Source organism: Lupinus angustifolius, chromosome LG02, assembly GCF_001865875.1.
Source record: "Lupinus angustifolius cultivar Tanjil chromosome LG02, LupAngTanjil_v1.0, whole genome shotgun sequence".
In the NCBI taxonomy this organism is placed as follows: Eukaryota; Viridiplantae; Streptophyta; class Magnoliopsida; order Fabales; family Fabaceae; genus Lupinus; species Lupinus angustifolius.
In genome coordinates this window covers 22,620,157-22,636,542 of record NC_032010.1, presented here as the reverse complement: position 1 = coordinate 22,636,542, position 16,386 = coordinate 22,620,157, and the positions used below count along the sequence as shown (strand labels likewise).

The following is a 16,386-nucleotide window of genomic DNA, read 5'->3' as shown; positions in this document are numbered from 1 at the left end:
TATCATTTGGACTTAGATGTGGTTAACTGCATGGACTAAATTTTTGTGACTAGTCACCAAAATATAGATATTGGAAATTTTTGTTAAACCAACCCATAAAATAAGTAAAAAATTATTTTGTGATAGAATAATATATTGTATTTGATTTGAGCCTTCAACATCTATATTCTTCCATTAATCTGGTTTGGTTTGTTTTACAAGCTAGTACTTTTGATCAATATCTTTGATCCCTGAAACAAATTTTGAAACTATATTATTTCATTAAGTTGCTTGACCATTATTTCATTAAGTTGCTTGACCATTATTTTGAAACAAGCAGATTGTCCCTCTTGATGAAGAACTGTGTAACCATCTTAAGACTACAATAAACTAGTTTGCTAATGATGCACTAATAATATATGGAATTGAAAAACAAGTTCTCTGATGAAGATCATATTCCTCTTCCGACTTATACTTGTGTAGGAGTTGTTAGTATCAAAGATCTTGTTCATCTCAGTGTTAAGGAATTTGTAGTTCAATGTTCTTATGCTAGAATAACAGTGAGGATGTTTATTAGAGAATATTAATATTGCTAAGACTATAGCCACAGAATGTGGGATTTTGAGAGTTTTGGGTTTCTCGTCGGGTTCGGGTTATCTGAAACCCGACGGGATATTTTCAATCCGTTTGGGGTTGAGTTTGAATTCTGAATTTTAGGGTTGAGTAAGTATAAACCGACCCCGGTCCATCTTGTTATCATTTCTAATTATTACCTTTCTTGGATTTGACTTTACTTGGAACCAAATAAATCCAATAGGCCCAAAACACAGCATAAAATGATGTACTTTTAGAACTTGTGAAAATATCTCACTTGGGTTACCGTTGTTCACATTTAGTCATACACATCTGAGTCCATCAATGACTGTTTGTTTCACCATTAGAAGTACTATTTTTCTTCCTTTTAGTAATATTAGAATCATATAATCTAACTACTTTGATTTTGAATGGTAGCATTGTTTGGGTTGCATTGAAGAAATACAATCATTTTTTTTTTCTCTTTTATCTATTTTTTATAAATTGTGTATGAAAATTTTCACATTAGACCGGATAGTCTCATTCAAACCAACCCAATCAATAATGAATTCATTTGGTTAGAATTCATGGATCAAAATGAAATTTACCAAAAAAAACTTATCCATGTTAATAATTTGGTTCAAAGGGAAACTTTTGCACTTAGAATCAGTTTTTTTGATTTCTCACATGTATCCTCGCACTTGAGGCAATCCTGTTTGAACCGGGACTTCACTATCACACACTTTCCAGTTCGCTCCCCCTTAAGTCCACCATGTCCCAGTTGAACTATCGGCTCTGATACCACTTGTTGGACCAGACTGCGACAAGTGAGACACCACGTCTTGAACCAAAACTTTATGGATCTTTTCTTCTTATAAACTATTTCACTCATCTCACATATCCAATGTAGAACTTCACACTTGAATAAACTCAATATATAACATACAAAATTAGAGTAAGGACACTACTTTCTAATTCTAAATGCAATTAGGAAGCGAAAATATTAAGTGGTGAGAAAAAAATAGTCGGTTGGGCCTCAACTTCTCTAGTATATATAAGTTCATTCAAGTTGAAAAGAAATAGAATTCACAAACTTCATAATCAACACATTCTACCATTACCATGTTGAGTTCTACAATGGAGGGACCATGGAATCTTCTTGCACCATTAGAAGTTAAGCCACTAAAGGAGATTATGAAACAACAGAAGGTAGAAACAAAAACGGCTCCAATGCTGCAAGAAACTCCTACTTTTGGTGAAGAAGAGAAGGGATTCTATGACCAGCTACATCAAGAAACACAAGCTTTTTCAATGGCCATGGCTACCATAGTTGATGATGCTCTTCATCCCCCATTGGAGCATGTTGAAGATCAAAATAATATGCTGCTGCTGCAAGAAACTTTTTGTCTTTGTCAAGAAAAGGAAGTGCAGGAACCCGAAAAAGAGAAGGAGGACCAGGAACAACAACATCAAGAAACACAAGGTTATTCATTGGACATAGATGATTATGATGATTTTTACTACCCATTGGAGCATGTGGAAGATCAAAGTGATGTACTGCTGCAAGAAAGTTCTTTTGATGATTTTGGTGAAGAAGGGATAGTGCAGAAACAGAAGGATCAAGAAAAAGAAAAGGTGCAATTCTTTCTTCCACCAAGGCTATTATCTTTCTTAGAGTCAGATAATTCTTTCCTCACTCCATGGAGCTGGATTCCTGGTCAGTGAAGAAACAAGTCTGAAGAAAGTCACACTAGCACATAGCAGTATTTTGTTGCTACTTTTTTCCTTATTCTTGCTGCTATGAATGTTAGCAGAAAGTTACACCAGTATATACTTGTTAAAATTTCAACTTTTTATGATCAACTTAGAAGTTTTGAATATTTGGGGAAGTTAGTAAAATCTAGGATTCTTGTAGTTCCATGTTAACTGTTCTTTTATGTTCTGAATAGGGAATGGTTTGACTCGAAATTTGACTCGAGTTCAATACAAATTATTATTTTAGTTCGAGTTCGACTCAGTTAAAGTTCGCAAACTGTTCGATTTAGTTCGAATAGTTCATTTGGACAACTCAAATAATTAATTAAATTTTGAAAAAAACACTTCAAAAAAAGTTTTATATATATAAATATAATCTTGTTTATATATATAATAAAAATAAATATAAAAAATAATATATGGGTTATAATAAACTTAAAAATTAGTTTAAGATATATATATATATATATATATCGAGTCAGGAGCTCAATTTCCAGCTTAAGTTAAGTTCATTTGGTTCATGAGCCAAGTTTATCGAGCTCAATAACGAATAGATTTTCAAACGAATACTGAGTTAGTTCGGTTCATTGTTATGAATGTCAGCAGAAAGTCACCATTATATAGTATATACATCGTTAAAATTTCAAATTCCTTCTTTTGTGATCAATGTAGTACTTTTTTTTTTGAAGGTTGATCAATATAGTACAATTTTGATGTTATATATGTACTTTTTCCTTATTCTTGTTGCTGCTGTTATTCTAGAGATTGATATTTTTAGGTATCAATTTGAATATTTTATTTTTGTAGAGAACGGTGGAATCCTTTATTTTTCTTTGGGAATTTTCTTTTCTTACATACATGTAGTCTCTGGAATTTGTTTCTTACATCAATGCTTTGGAGGCTGGTTGTTCTGTTCTTAGATATTGACATTTCTTTCCAATTCCAATTCTTTCTAATTTCATCACATCTTCCTTCACTTTTAATTTTAAAAATCATATCATTTTGTTTTCCAAAATCATATTTTACAGTTCTCTTTCCTAGATAAATCATCTTTGATGATTTTTCACAATTCATTCATCTGGGTATCCTCAATCACCCTTCAAATTTTAAAGCACTCACATTTTTGCAATCAAAATTTGAATCTTTGACCTTTTTCTCAAAATGAGTGAGGGCTAGAACCCAATGGGAACGCTTGTGACTGGTATGGTTGAGACCATAAAGAAATTTTTTGGGCAGGCAAGAGTGTCACAATGTTTGAAAGAGGATCAATGTATAGGAATTTGTTTCGAAGGGTGAAGTAGATGAACCCTCTGGATAACTACTACGACTTTAATTTGTGAGCAAGCTCTAAAAAATTGACTCATAAGTTTCCGGTCGTTTCATTTACATTATAAAATCATGTATGCCCCACTAGTTAGAGGAGTACAATCCATTGATTTTCCTTTTCTTACAGATTTCTCCACACCAGCAAAACACTAATTGTCCCTCGATATAAGTAATTTCTTGACTTGAATTCTTGACATCAAAGAAAGTCAACAATCACTAAATTCAAACTTGCTAGCACATAAATCCCCCTTGTGAGTTTAATTATTCAATGTGACAAACAATATATGACATTTTTACTATTGATATTCAAATTATTATTCTAGTTCCAACATTATACGCTGTGAACAATATAAATGAAAAATAAAAACTGCCCTTTTGCTACTGAATTACAAAACAGGACGTGCGAAGCCTAAGACGTGTGAAGCCTGATGGGTTCTCACAATTGTCAAAAATATTTAGTAGCACTCATGGAGCTAGAAACTAATGAGGGTTTCATCAGTAAATGGGAAGGGATAGGGCAAGCATACCAACAAGCCTAGGAGCAAAACTGTTACTCCTAAAGCAACATACTTTTGATCAGGATCAGTTATTTCGTCAGAAAGGGGAGCAATTGGACCTCTCTGCAAGAAGAATAGGAGAACTACCCAGTAGAATGCTACATCATTGATTAGTGATGAGAGTCCAAGTAACACGATTGAGACTCCGGTGAAGCGAAATGAAGCCTGTGAAATAGGCTTAATTTAGTATCCTCACGTAGAAGGAAGTAAAAGGCAATTATATAGTGAACCAGATACTGTTTGAGATACTGGCAAACCAAGTTTCACTCAAATGTTTTCTTGTTCAAAAATATAAATGTGATACCTTTCTTCCCCAAATGGCAAAAGAAATTCGCCCTCCATCAAGCTCTCCAGCAGGAATGCTGTTAATGGCATTAATAAGGAGTCCTGCCCAAGCCCAAATCACGAGAGGGTTGACAGAAATTGGAGTTCCATCTTTGAGTACGTTACCGAGAAGCAGCTTAGCTAAAGAAGTAAAGGGAAAAAACGTCACTGAGCAGCAAATAAAATTGCATATTATCGGCGACATATGCAATCCTGGGAATAAAATTGTTTTGTTTGGTAATGACAAATAAGTTTTCATTCGAAATGATTATGATATAACACAAATGAATCACATGAATACATATTTCAACATGCTTGTTTAAACTTTTAATGGTATAAGCTTACCAATACCACCGGCAAGAAATGATTCGTGAAATACAGAAGCATCAACAATGATGCCAATACCATCACTGGGAGGCAAGACAAAACCTAAGAGCAGAAGCAGGAGACCCAAGGAAAAGCCAGCTATTGGTCCAGCAGCTGCAACCTTGAGCAGATCTTCACGATTTGGTACTATGCTTCGTATCCTTGTAATAGCACCAAAAGAGCCTATCTGCCACCAAACTAATCATCAGAATTTATTTTTGTTCTAGTATTTTAGAAATTGTACATAGCAGCAACAGGAAAATTGGCCAACATACTCAAATGGTACATATCACCAAATTGTCAATTCAAACCTTGACATCATTCTATGACAAATTAAATTAGATAGCAAGTAAAACACACCAAAAAAGGCATATAATACTCCTCCTGAAGTACCACTATATTGACTACTCTGAAAGAACTTAGATGATTACAATTTTTTGGAGATGCATGACGACTTAGTCATGAGATGCATGTTTAGGCTTAATTTTGAAGGAAAGCTACAAAAAGCAACTCCCAGATGACAATATACTTAAGCTACTAAATATAAATATAAATCACCAGAAACATTGCGCAAGACAAACAGAGATAGTTTCCTTCCAGTTGACATGCATCACAAAGATAGAGAATTAATTAAAAGATTTAAAATGAATGAAATCTCTAAGCAAGTATACTAAATGGAAAGCATGACGCACTCAATTAATATATATCAGTAAATTAAAGAATCAAAGAAGAAATATATTTTAAAACATATAGAATAAAATAAGTTGTACTAGAAGATGAAGATTACTATCATACAACCTGCCAGCTAGGAACAAAGAACGGGACTCCAAGCTTAACTCCAGTGTTTTGGGCAACTACAAAGTGACCAAGTTCATGTATCCCCAGAACAAGTCCAGTGACTAGGGCTCCAGGTAGACCATCCTTTAACAAGTTCAGATTGTAAAAAGTTGACCTGTAACAATAATGACATATTGCTGGTGAAACACCAAAATGCAAAACAGGTTTACTAAAAGAAATCTTCTATTTGACATTTCAGAATATATATCTTTAAATGGTAATAAAATATTAGTGCCTATGCACAGATACAAATTTATGCAGTAACTAAAACCTTAAGTATGCACAAAACTAAATTTACACTATATGATTAACTGAAAACTCATGACATGAAACGATATTAGTCAATCAGAGAAGTGCTGACAAGGAAAAGGATTTATTCCATGAAAGGCAAACAAGAATTCATCAAAATATAAAGTTTTTAAACTTTATCCAATTAAAGAAGCATAAAGCCTAGAATATCCAACAAATTTACGCCCAAACAATATATTTGTGAAGACTGTCCTGAACATGTTACTTGAAGGATGGAGTTTAGTATAGAGAATTGCATGAAACAGTTTTGTTGTACAATACATTTGGTTCAAGAGTTAACAGAGCATGTGGAAACAACTTGAGTCATAAGGAAATTGCTCACAATAAATCGGATTGTAAAACTGGAACATTGTGAAGCAGCAAGGTAAACACTGTAACCAGTCCAAAAGCTCCAGCTGCGAACCACTCAGGTACAGCTAAAAAGACAAATAATAGCATTAAGTACAAATCACGAGCTTTAGTAAAAGGAAACTTTTGATCCATGATTTCACACGAGCTAAACAAGTACCAGTTGTCTCTGGTTGTAAGGTTGTTCTGGGAACCACTACAGCCACAGGCTTATCATCCTCAGGATTTACCAGAAGGAAAAACTTGTATTCATTTCCAAATTTATCCTGTATGGAATTTATACAGAAATCTAGTTCAGACACTGATTTTAACAAGGAAACACTCACAAATCCACATAAGTAACACAAAAGTATGTATATATACATACGTTTATATATATATATATAGATAGATAGATAGAGAGAGAGAGAGAACCTACATGCAGTCTCTTTGATATCTTATCATAACTTTTACCAGGCTGCCCTCGCAAGTTTCCCTTGAACAACACTCCACCCTAGTAGAAAGCAAAAAAGACCCAATCTTTCATATGACAAGACCTTTGTGCATACGCTAAACAAAATAGAGGGGAGATTTGCACACACCTCGTAAGGATCTTGGCTTGTCACAAAGAAAGTATCGAAGCCAAAAACTTGGTTCTTCAAAATATCAATCGTTTCCTTGGGAATTTTTATTGCTTCACCCAGTTGCCGAGGCTGTTTAAAACATATAAAGCACAGAAGAGAAATAAGAAATCGAGAATGACTCTTCTAAAGCAGGAAAGATTGAACATAGAATGTAATCACCTTCACACCTGGCAGAGGCGATCCACTGGCAACTTCTATGCTATCCACACTCTGTTGTCATCACAAGCCCAAAGAATAAGAGAAGAAATTTACTGCATAATGTACCTAATTCAAAATGCCGCTTCCTCTTTATTTTATTCTTTTAATTCTAACAAAATAGAGCTCATAATGAAAAAGTAAAAAATTAGGGAAATAAAACAATCATAGTGTCATAACCTATCTGACTGTCCGCATGATGTTTTGAATACTAAGTGCCAAGCAACAAATAATGTAATAATCATAATAGCAAAACTAGGTCTGATTTTTTAAGGATTTGGTTTACCCAAATTAAAAATATATGGACATGGTTGTGAACATTTTCAATGTGCAAGCAATGGCCAGGAGCCTTTATAGTCAAATAGTTTCACTGCTCTTTCCACTGATTATCATAGAAATATGGAAAGTACTTTTAATTACAACTAAAACAAAATGTAGCTCTTTCACACATCATGAGTGGTCAAAAGAATAATTTAATTTAATAGATTCTTGAGTATATTGTGGAAACGGTAACAACCCCTTCAGCAGTGTTTCATTAAGATATTAAACAATGGCAAATAAAAGGGTGTTAAACACATTTTGTAACAAATCAGTTTCTGACCAAATTTAAAATAACCACTAAATAAGTCAAACATTACCTGCACATCATTTTGATCCTTATTTTCATCACTGAACTTGTTTAGTTGTTCTGCATCTATAGGCTGAGGGCTATTTTGCTCAAAAGAATTTTCTAAAGCCCGCGTTTCTTCATTTTTATATGTGCCTTCCTCCTAGGAAAATTTGAAATTTGAGCATCGTCAAGCAAAATGCCAACTTGTAGAGCTCACAAGTGACAATGTATGATGCATGGGTACTTCGTACTCCTAAATGGTTGTTGTACCCGCACTCCAGTATCAATACTTCTTGGATACGCTGACACATAGATATGTACCTATTTTTTTCTTTCAAATTTGCTAAATAAGTCAAACATTACCTGCACATCATTTTGATCCTTATTTTCATCACTGAACTTGTTTAGTTGTTCTGCATCTATAGGCTGAGGGCTATTTTGCTCAAAAGAATTTTCTAAAGCCTGCGTTTCTTCATTTTTATATGTGCCTTCCTGCTAGGAAAATTTGAAAATTGAGCATCGTCGAGCAAAATGCCAACTTGTAGAGCTCACAAGTGACAATTTATGATGCATGGGTACTTCGTACTCCTAAATGGTTGTTGTACCCGCACTCCAGTATCAATACTTCTTGGATACGCTGACACATAGATATGTACCTATTTTTTTCTTTCAAATTTGCTAAATAAGTCAAACATTACCTGCACATCATTTTGATCCTTATTTTCATCACTGAACTTGTTTAGTTGTTCTGCATCTATAGGCTGAGGGCTATTTTGCTCAAAGGAATTTTCCAAAGCCTGTGTTTCTTCATTTTGATGTGCGTCTTCCTCCTAGGAAAATTTGAAAATTGAGCATTGTCAAGCAAAATGCCAACTTGTAGAGCTCACAAGTGACAATGTATGATGCATGGGTACTTTGTACTCCTAAATGGTTGTTGTACCTGCACTCCAGTATCAATACTTCTTGGATACACTGACACATAGATATGTACCTATTTTTTTCTTTCAAATTTGCTACTCAAACACTTTCGGCTAAATTTTGGTAAAGCAACACAACGAGCTGATATAACTTAACTGCAAGTCGATTTTGCTACTAAATGTAACAAAACATTTCTTCATCCTTCAACTCCTGTCCCATCTTAAGGTATTTTTGCTTATTATTTAATTATTTACTGTTTGAATTTTTATGTGTATATATAGTATATCTCTATACATAATAACATATATTTGTATATATTATTTATATTCGATGCTATGCATAACCGGTCTAAGCCCAGATAAAATGTGAAGCTTGTGTTAGGCGGTCAAAAGTCAATGTAAAACTTTGCTGAATCTCTATGATATCGACCAATGGTGTAAAAATGTTAAGATATGATAGAGCATTATGGTGTTGGCCACACCTAGTGGGAGTGTGGGACTAAGGCTTGGTTGTTGTTGTATATGATATCTCTCTATATTATATGCTGATTTTAAGAAATTTACCGATAGCTCATACCCATACCTTATGTTGGTATCTGTACTTGGACCCTATATCCATGCAACCTAGGTGGCATAAATTCTTTCTACAAAGTCTTTTTGGGTGCATATAAAAATGAGTATTCATTTTGGTTCTTTTAACTAAGATATAACTCACTAAAAAATCCCTTGATTTTTAATTTGCTGAAATATCCCCATCACGCATGACAAGTCTTTCCTTTTTAGCCGCCATCCAATGATAAGCAAGTAACTTAATTTAGTAAAAAAATAGGTATGAAGTTATTCTAGTGCTTATATTATTGCATTGTTTACTCGTTTTCTAATAAAAATGTAACATGTATCATCTGATCATTTTTTTCATTGACCACTTATAAGAAAATAATATACAATTACACATGATTTCGCACCACAAGCACCCAGAACGTGTTCTAAGTTTTATCCTTTAATTTGTACTCAAGCTTCTCCTTCATGAAATCATTTGCGAATACGGACCTAAATCCAGCCAAATATAAATACTAGTTTAACCAGTTGCATGTAGATAACACCAATACACTGGTGATCGAAGTTTCATATCTGTTATCCAAATTCCATAACTAAGCCAATTAGAACTTATAACAAATTTTGCAAACTCAATTTCTTAAGTCGAATATTAACATAACCCAAACAAATCCTTAGCATGCTTAAAATGAAGTTGAAACAGATATATGAGCAAATATAGTAAGTACCTCCTCGTTGTTACCATCAGGCTCAGTATGTGGCTCAGTAACATTACAAACAATAACTCTCTTCCTGCTTAATCTTTCATCATTTGATTCAAAACCAAATCAGCATTTGAAGCTAAATCATTAATAATAATAAAAAAATGGAATCAACGACTCATACCTCGAATCCTGGATAAACTTAAACGAACTCCGACAACATCGCGAACGGCGAAAACCGTTGGAGGAAAGGAGGTAGGGCTTGAAACGAAGATCGAAATCGAAGCAAGAAGTGGAATGCAATGATAGAGGAATGAAGTTACCACGAAAAGGTGAAGTGGATAGTGAGAAATTCATGGTTATGTATTGAGAGAGAGGTAACGTGTGAGTTTAATTGAGATGAAACCCTAACGCCATTGAAGTGAAGAAATGAAAGAAATGAAGGCTTATCTAAGAGAGGGGGAAAATGGAACAACAGCACTAGGAGACAAGTGAAACCAAAAGAAATTGAAGGTTCAAAGATATTTTCTATTGTTTCTAGGACATCCAAGTTTTGAATGCCAAGATAATGTAGATAGATATTCACATTTTCCCTCATTTTAGGATCAAATTTAGTATAGAACATGAGTTTATAGTAAATCTCTAAAAAAACAAATATAAAGTTTTGAATTTGATTATTAAATTGAGAAAAGAAGGTTAAAATTTAAGAGCTTTATATTTATATAGTGTTATTGTATCGTCTATTATTCATATTTATTTATTATTTATATTTCGAAAAGTAAGATAAATGATAGTGAATGATGTATTGATTATATATAAATTTTTATTTTGATATATAGATATTATACTCTTATATATACACTTAAATATCTTATCATAATATGTTTGAGCATATTTTTTATCCTACAATATATCTCTCAATGTGATATATTATGTATGAACTATCATTAAGTATTTTTTTAAATATGTGTTTCCTAGTATATGTACGTTGTAAAATTAGACTACTATTAGTTGAGGGAATGATATTATAACAAATAAAATAAAAAACAAGACATTTAAGGTTATGTAACAACATCTATAAAAAAAAAGAGGATTTAATATGTATATACTAACAATGTAAGTATTTTTTATATGGTGTGCTAATAGTGTAAAAAACTTTACACTGTCAGTGCACAGATTTTAAATTAAGGTTTAAGAATTAAGAATGATTATATTGATGCACGTATTTCTATTTAGGCATTACTCAAAATCAACCTATTCTATTGTTAGGGAAAAAATCTAGCTGAGTATTTGTCATGTACATGAAAAATGTGTTATTAATAGAAATAAATCTCATATGTATGAAAATGATTAAAACTACTCGATAGATAGAGATAAAACTCACTTTAATAATCTTTAATTATAATCAGGAATTAGTTTATCGACCACCCATAGCTTCTGTGGAAAAATATCAATAAATGTTATTTCATATATATTTTTTCTATATGTAAAAAGTTATTCTTAATGATTATTTTTTTAAGACAAGGATTTAGCCACATAAAAAGCATTTAAAATAATCCAATTAAAGTTACAAATGCATAAATAGCATATTTAGTAACTGATTTTGAAGTTTATGACTATCAAGTAAGTTATTTCATTATTGTTCCTATTTGTAAATACAAGGGAAAAACATTTGATAGCACTAATAACCTTTTCTTCATTTAAAATAATCCAGCTCATTCCCAATATCTACCTTGCAATTCCATTAAAAAGATTTTGTAATGGAAGACCTACTCATCCTTATAATTTATGTAGTAAATTTGAAAGGATTTAATATGTATACACTTATATTATAAGTGTTTTTTATACTGTCAACAAATTATTAATTATTGACTCTCAACCAAAGTAATATAAATCATCAAACTGAAGAGGTGATAGGACAAAGATTCAGGGATAAAGGTGAAATGTAAAAATACCAAACTCAAATTAGCCTTTATAAAACCTTCAATAATTGCCTACCAAACTCTACAACCTTTCCAAGTGATGCAAATCCAAATGCTATTTCATTTATCAAAGTCCAAATTTACTATTCAACATATACTTTTTGTTTGAGGATGGGGAATAATTTTTCCTTTGCAAGATATATATGTTAATGTAGATAATTTTTAATTCCAATATTTGTAATCTCTTGATTTTGCATTAATATTTATGACTAGTAACTTTTTAATGCTAGATAATTTTTTAATACTTTTTTAAAGATTAAAAACTGATTATCTTATCTAAGAGTTCATACATTACTAGAAACTTTCCATGCTTTACTTTGAGGCCACCATATGCCAATTATCAAACACCAAATCCTAAGTTAGCCATAATCATCTTTACATAATTAACCAAAATGATTCATATGCAAAATAACAACAATGTTGCCATATGCAACACAAAAGAACATCAACATTAACAACAATGTATCTATAAGGAGATTAGACAACAAAAAAGGGAAAAAATAGAGCTCACACCACACAATGGAGGAGATGCTAACAACAAAGAACATAATTTTTCAGTGATGCAGTGTTTGGTTGGTAGCTGGGACTTTTGGTGGGCACTGATAGCACTTGGCAAATAGTCCAAATGTGTCAACTTGCCTAATGAAATTTGTCATGCTAGCCCAACCTCCAAATCCAAAGCCTACAACTAGAACCCACACAACCACGAATGCATTGATCACATACATTAAAGTCCAGCTTGGGATGAAGAAGGGCAATTTCTCTGCAGCATTCTGAAAAAAAAAGAACAAATAAATAATGAACTAAGTGGGTCTCGATCCTCTCCAATATTGAAAGAATGAAGTGCATGAAAAACAAAAGAAAAAAAATGGTATGATGTGACACTTTTATGCTTTTTATATTGCAATGTGATGACACTTTTATCCTTGAATATAAAAGCAAAATCAATAACTTGTGTCTCTAGTACTGAAATAAGGACCTTTGAAATTGTTAACTTATGGTTTTTTTTGTAAAGAAGGGGTAGTAGATGTCTCTTCCAACAAATGTCACTCACATGAATCAAAACTTTAACATTTTGGTCATCCTTAAAATCTAACAAGGTCTTATGCCACTTGACCAACACCTGTAATAAATTGCTAACTCATTATGAGCATCTATTAGGAACAAGGACAGAATAGTAACATGAGTACTAGTGAGTAGGGTCACATAAGAGTGTTAGGTTGGTCATGACCCCAGCTCATTGTTAAAAATGTGGCTCATATAGTATCAGAGGGTAATATGACTATAGCATATAACTGAATGACAAAGAAATGACACCAACCTCACCATATCTCATAAATCTCCAAATTCGAATAATTAATAGAACTAGTGATATTGGGAGTCACTTCCAAGTTAAATCATGAAGCTAGAATCCTATCCTATCCTTTGACACATGCACACCACAAGGAGTTTTAAGAACCCCATTAGACATTTTTCTAAGATTTGGTCATAAAAATGGAAAATCTTGGATTTCCATTATAGTTCTTCTCATTGAAAAGATTTTGTTTTAAAGGTTTAGCTTTTGTGTAGGACATATACCACAGTGCCTAAATTTGGTGTATCATTATAGGTAGTTACAGGCTGTAAACAGAATGTACATGCTGATTATTAGAGACAATATATTAGATACCATACCACTTACACATCACATCAATTAATACAACTATTTGTAATATAGATATAAATAGACACCTCATATTTTCTTCATACTTATATACTTTAATATATTCTGTCACATAACATATGTAAGAGAGACATGTTATGTTACTACTATTTTTCCCTATTAAAGCCTAGATTGACATGAGCATGCCTTAATAGTGATATTAGATATGTTATAATTATAAATGAAGAGAAATTCACTGTGTATACAGTAAAATTAGATGAGTGAGACTACAAGCGAGCAGGACCCGACCCTTCCGCTCATTCAGCTTTTTCTGATCATGATCAGGCCCGAATAGGGTGGTCTCATCATGTTTGGGATTAGGTTTGAGTTTAAAAATTAGACTTTGTCAATATTTAGAATTGGGTATGAGACAAGCATAACTCGGCCTGGATCCGTCCCACCAGTTAGATAGAAACTTTAAAGAAAAGATAAGATGTGTTGAGATTGGAGCATATACCTGTCTTGCAGAAGCAGATTTGAAAGTGAGCATATGGGCAGAAGCAGGGATGATATAGACAGTGAAGCTAACCAAAAGAGCCCCCACAGCTGAGTTAATGGGACCAAAGAAAGGGAAAATAATAGCTAAAAACCATATTGGTATCACCACAGGTAATCTTGCTAGAGCTCTCAAGAATATGCTCTTTGTGTCATGCATTCCTATTACTTTCTCCCACACAAAATACAATGGAGTACAAGCAAATCCAAACGTGATAAACTGCAAATTACAATACAAATTAAATGAGATACAAAAAATAATTATAAGAAAGAAGATAGGAAAAACAATGTATATGGACCTGATGAATGAGCATTAATACTACAGCAGCATCACGCCAAGCAGAACGAGGGAGAAGAGCAAAGGCATTGGAATGGTCTAAGAGTTTGTCACCAAAGGCCCAATACATAGCAGTAGCAGATGGTAGTGTGAGGGTAAATACATAAAGTGTAGCATAAAGATAGATACATTTGAACTTCTGAGGTTTCCACATTGCATGCATGATTTCACTGTAATAATATTATGTCCAAAGTCCAAATATGTTAGAATTGGATTTCACTGTAATAATTTAAAGTGAAATTTTACCTGGACCGTCAAACATTTACTTTTGGATAATACTTCTAAGCAAATTAGAGAGAAAAACATATATATAAATTAATAAAGGGTGAAAAGTATAATATATTTTATATTGCATATTTGTCTATGTAGTTACCCTTTCCTTTTACTGTGAGAAATGTAAACTAGAAGATTGGTATAAATGATAATGAGGTAAAATGTCACTACTCAGTTATAATAATAATATAGATGCAAATCTACCACATTGAAGGTGACTTGGTAGAAAAGCAAAATCTGAATTCTTAACATAAGAGCTTCAGATTAAAGAAAAAGTTAAACTGGGGTTTGAATTTTTTAATGCTAATGACAGAGTATAACTATAAGCCAAGACACTACTGTAATGGTTGTTCAGAGAATCATAAGTGCCAGATTTACTGTTTGTCTTATTTCATTACATTGGAGGCAAAAGCTGCAACTTAAGAAAAGTGGTCGTATAATAAACTTGTAGTATTATTTTTTATGTTTCATTGTCCTAAGACAATAAAGAAAACTATCATCATTGTTTTGTCTAGCTTATGATAAAAAATTATTATAAGAAAAAGGGTTACTTACACTGTAACAGCGTGCCCGCCGAAAGTGTATAGGATATTAGTGGCACCTGTGAAATACAATACCATTTTGTTTGGGCCTGTGTGTGTCACATTTTCAGCCTAAAAAAATACAAATTTTATACCAAGTTAATATCAAATGAATTCAAACAAGAGGACCCACTATGAAATCAAACAAATTATAATTTATTAGAAAAATATTTAATAATTAAATCTTTAATTTAAATGCATTGTTTTCGACCAATCGTAGCTGATGACACATAGAGTGATACAAACTGTGGGACACTTACCTTGCCATTAACAAGGGCTGCAATGGTCAAGTACCAAGCTGTGTATGTGGTCATGCCAAGGCCAAGGAAGGACCAAATCCTGTAATTATGGAATGAGGGTATGAACACTGTGGTGGCACAGCATGCTCCAAATATGTAAGTCCAAGTCCTCTTGTCCAAGTGGTCATTTATGAAGATTAAAAACTGATTATCTTATCTAAGAGTTCATACATTACTAGAAACTTTCCATGCTTTACTTTGAGGCCACCATATGCCAATTATCAAACACCAAATCCTAAGTTAGCCATAATCATCTTTACATAATTAACCAAAATGATTCATATGCAAAATAACAACAATGTTGCCATATGCAACACAAAAGAACATCAACATTAACAACAATGTATCTATAAGGAGATTAGACAACAAAAAAGGGAAAAAATAGAGCTCACACCACACAATGGAGGAGATGCTAACAACAAAGAACATAATTTTTCAGTGATGCAGTGTTTGGTTGGTAGCTGGGACTTTTGGTGGGCACTGATAGCACTTGGCAAATAGTCCAAATGTGTCAACTTGCCTAATGAAATTTGTCATGCTAGCCCAACCTCCAAATCCAAAGCCTACAACTAGAACCCACACAACCACGAATGCATTGATCACATACATTAAAGTCCAGCTTGGGATGAAGAAGGGCAATTTCTCTGCAGCATTCTGAAAAAAAAAGAACAAATAAATAATGAACTAAGTGGGTCTCGATCCTCTCCAATATTGAAAGAATGAAGTGCATGAAAAACAAAAG

General features: G+C 32.9%; 3 protein-coding genes across 8 annotated transcripts in view; 1 reads left to right on the top strand and 2 right to left on the bottom strand.

Moving 5' to 3' along the window:
* Positions 1,649–2,411, top strand: LOC109340335. Its single transcript, XM_019578007.1, has 2 exons — positions 1,649–2,087; positions 2,118–2,411. The coding sequence occupies exons 1-2, from the start codon at positions 1,675–1,677 to the stop codon at positions 2,275–2,277; spliced, it is 573 nt and encodes a 190-aa protein (XP_019433552.1). The 5' UTR covers positions 1,649–1,674; the 3' UTR covers positions 2,278–2,411.
* Positions 3,917–10,520, bottom strand: LOC109340316 (probable zinc metalloprotease EGY2, chloroplastic). 2 transcript variants are annotated; one of them, XM_019577982.1, is made up of 14 exons: positions 10,160–10,520; positions 10,003–10,075; positions 8,501–8,632; positions 8,166–8,297; positions 7,831–7,962; positions 7,157–7,207; positions 6,956–7,066; positions 6,793–6,867; positions 6,535–6,640; positions 6,349–6,442; positions 5,679–5,832; positions 4,860–5,067; positions 4,495–4,655; positions 3,917–4,355 (listed from the first exon to the last, which is right to left on the bottom strand). In XM_019577982.1, the coding sequence occupies exons 1-14, from the start codon at positions 10,330–10,332 to the stop codon at positions 4,107–4,109; spliced, it is 1,851 nt and encodes a 616-aa protein (XP_019433527.1). In that variant the 5' UTR covers positions 10,333–10,520; the 3' UTR covers positions 3,917–4,106. The 2 variants fall into 2 exon arrangements, with proteins under 2 accessions (XP_019433527.1, XP_019433533.1); XM_019577988.1 differs by lacking the exons at positions 8,166–8,297; positions 8,501–8,632 and having other exon boundaries at positions 10,160–10,518.
* LOC109340253 (auxin transporter-like protein 1) overlaps positions 12,308–16,386 on the bottom strand; it is a 28,162-nt gene continuing 24,083 nt past the window's right edge. For 4 of the 5 annotated variants that reach the window (XM_019577895.1, XM_019577902.1, XM_019577899.1 and 1 more), the window contains one exon: positions 15,874–16,298. In XM_019577895.1, coding sequence (XP_019433440.1) covers positions 16,080–16,298 — 219 coding nt within the window. In that variant the 3' untranslated portion in view covers positions 15,874–16,079. Of the gene's footprint in view, positions 12,731–14,116; positions 14,375–14,453; positions 14,662–15,319; positions 15,418–15,605; positions 15,773–15,873; positions 16,299–16,386 lie in introns of those variants that run through there. The other variant, XM_019577910.1, reaches the window with a different exon arrangement.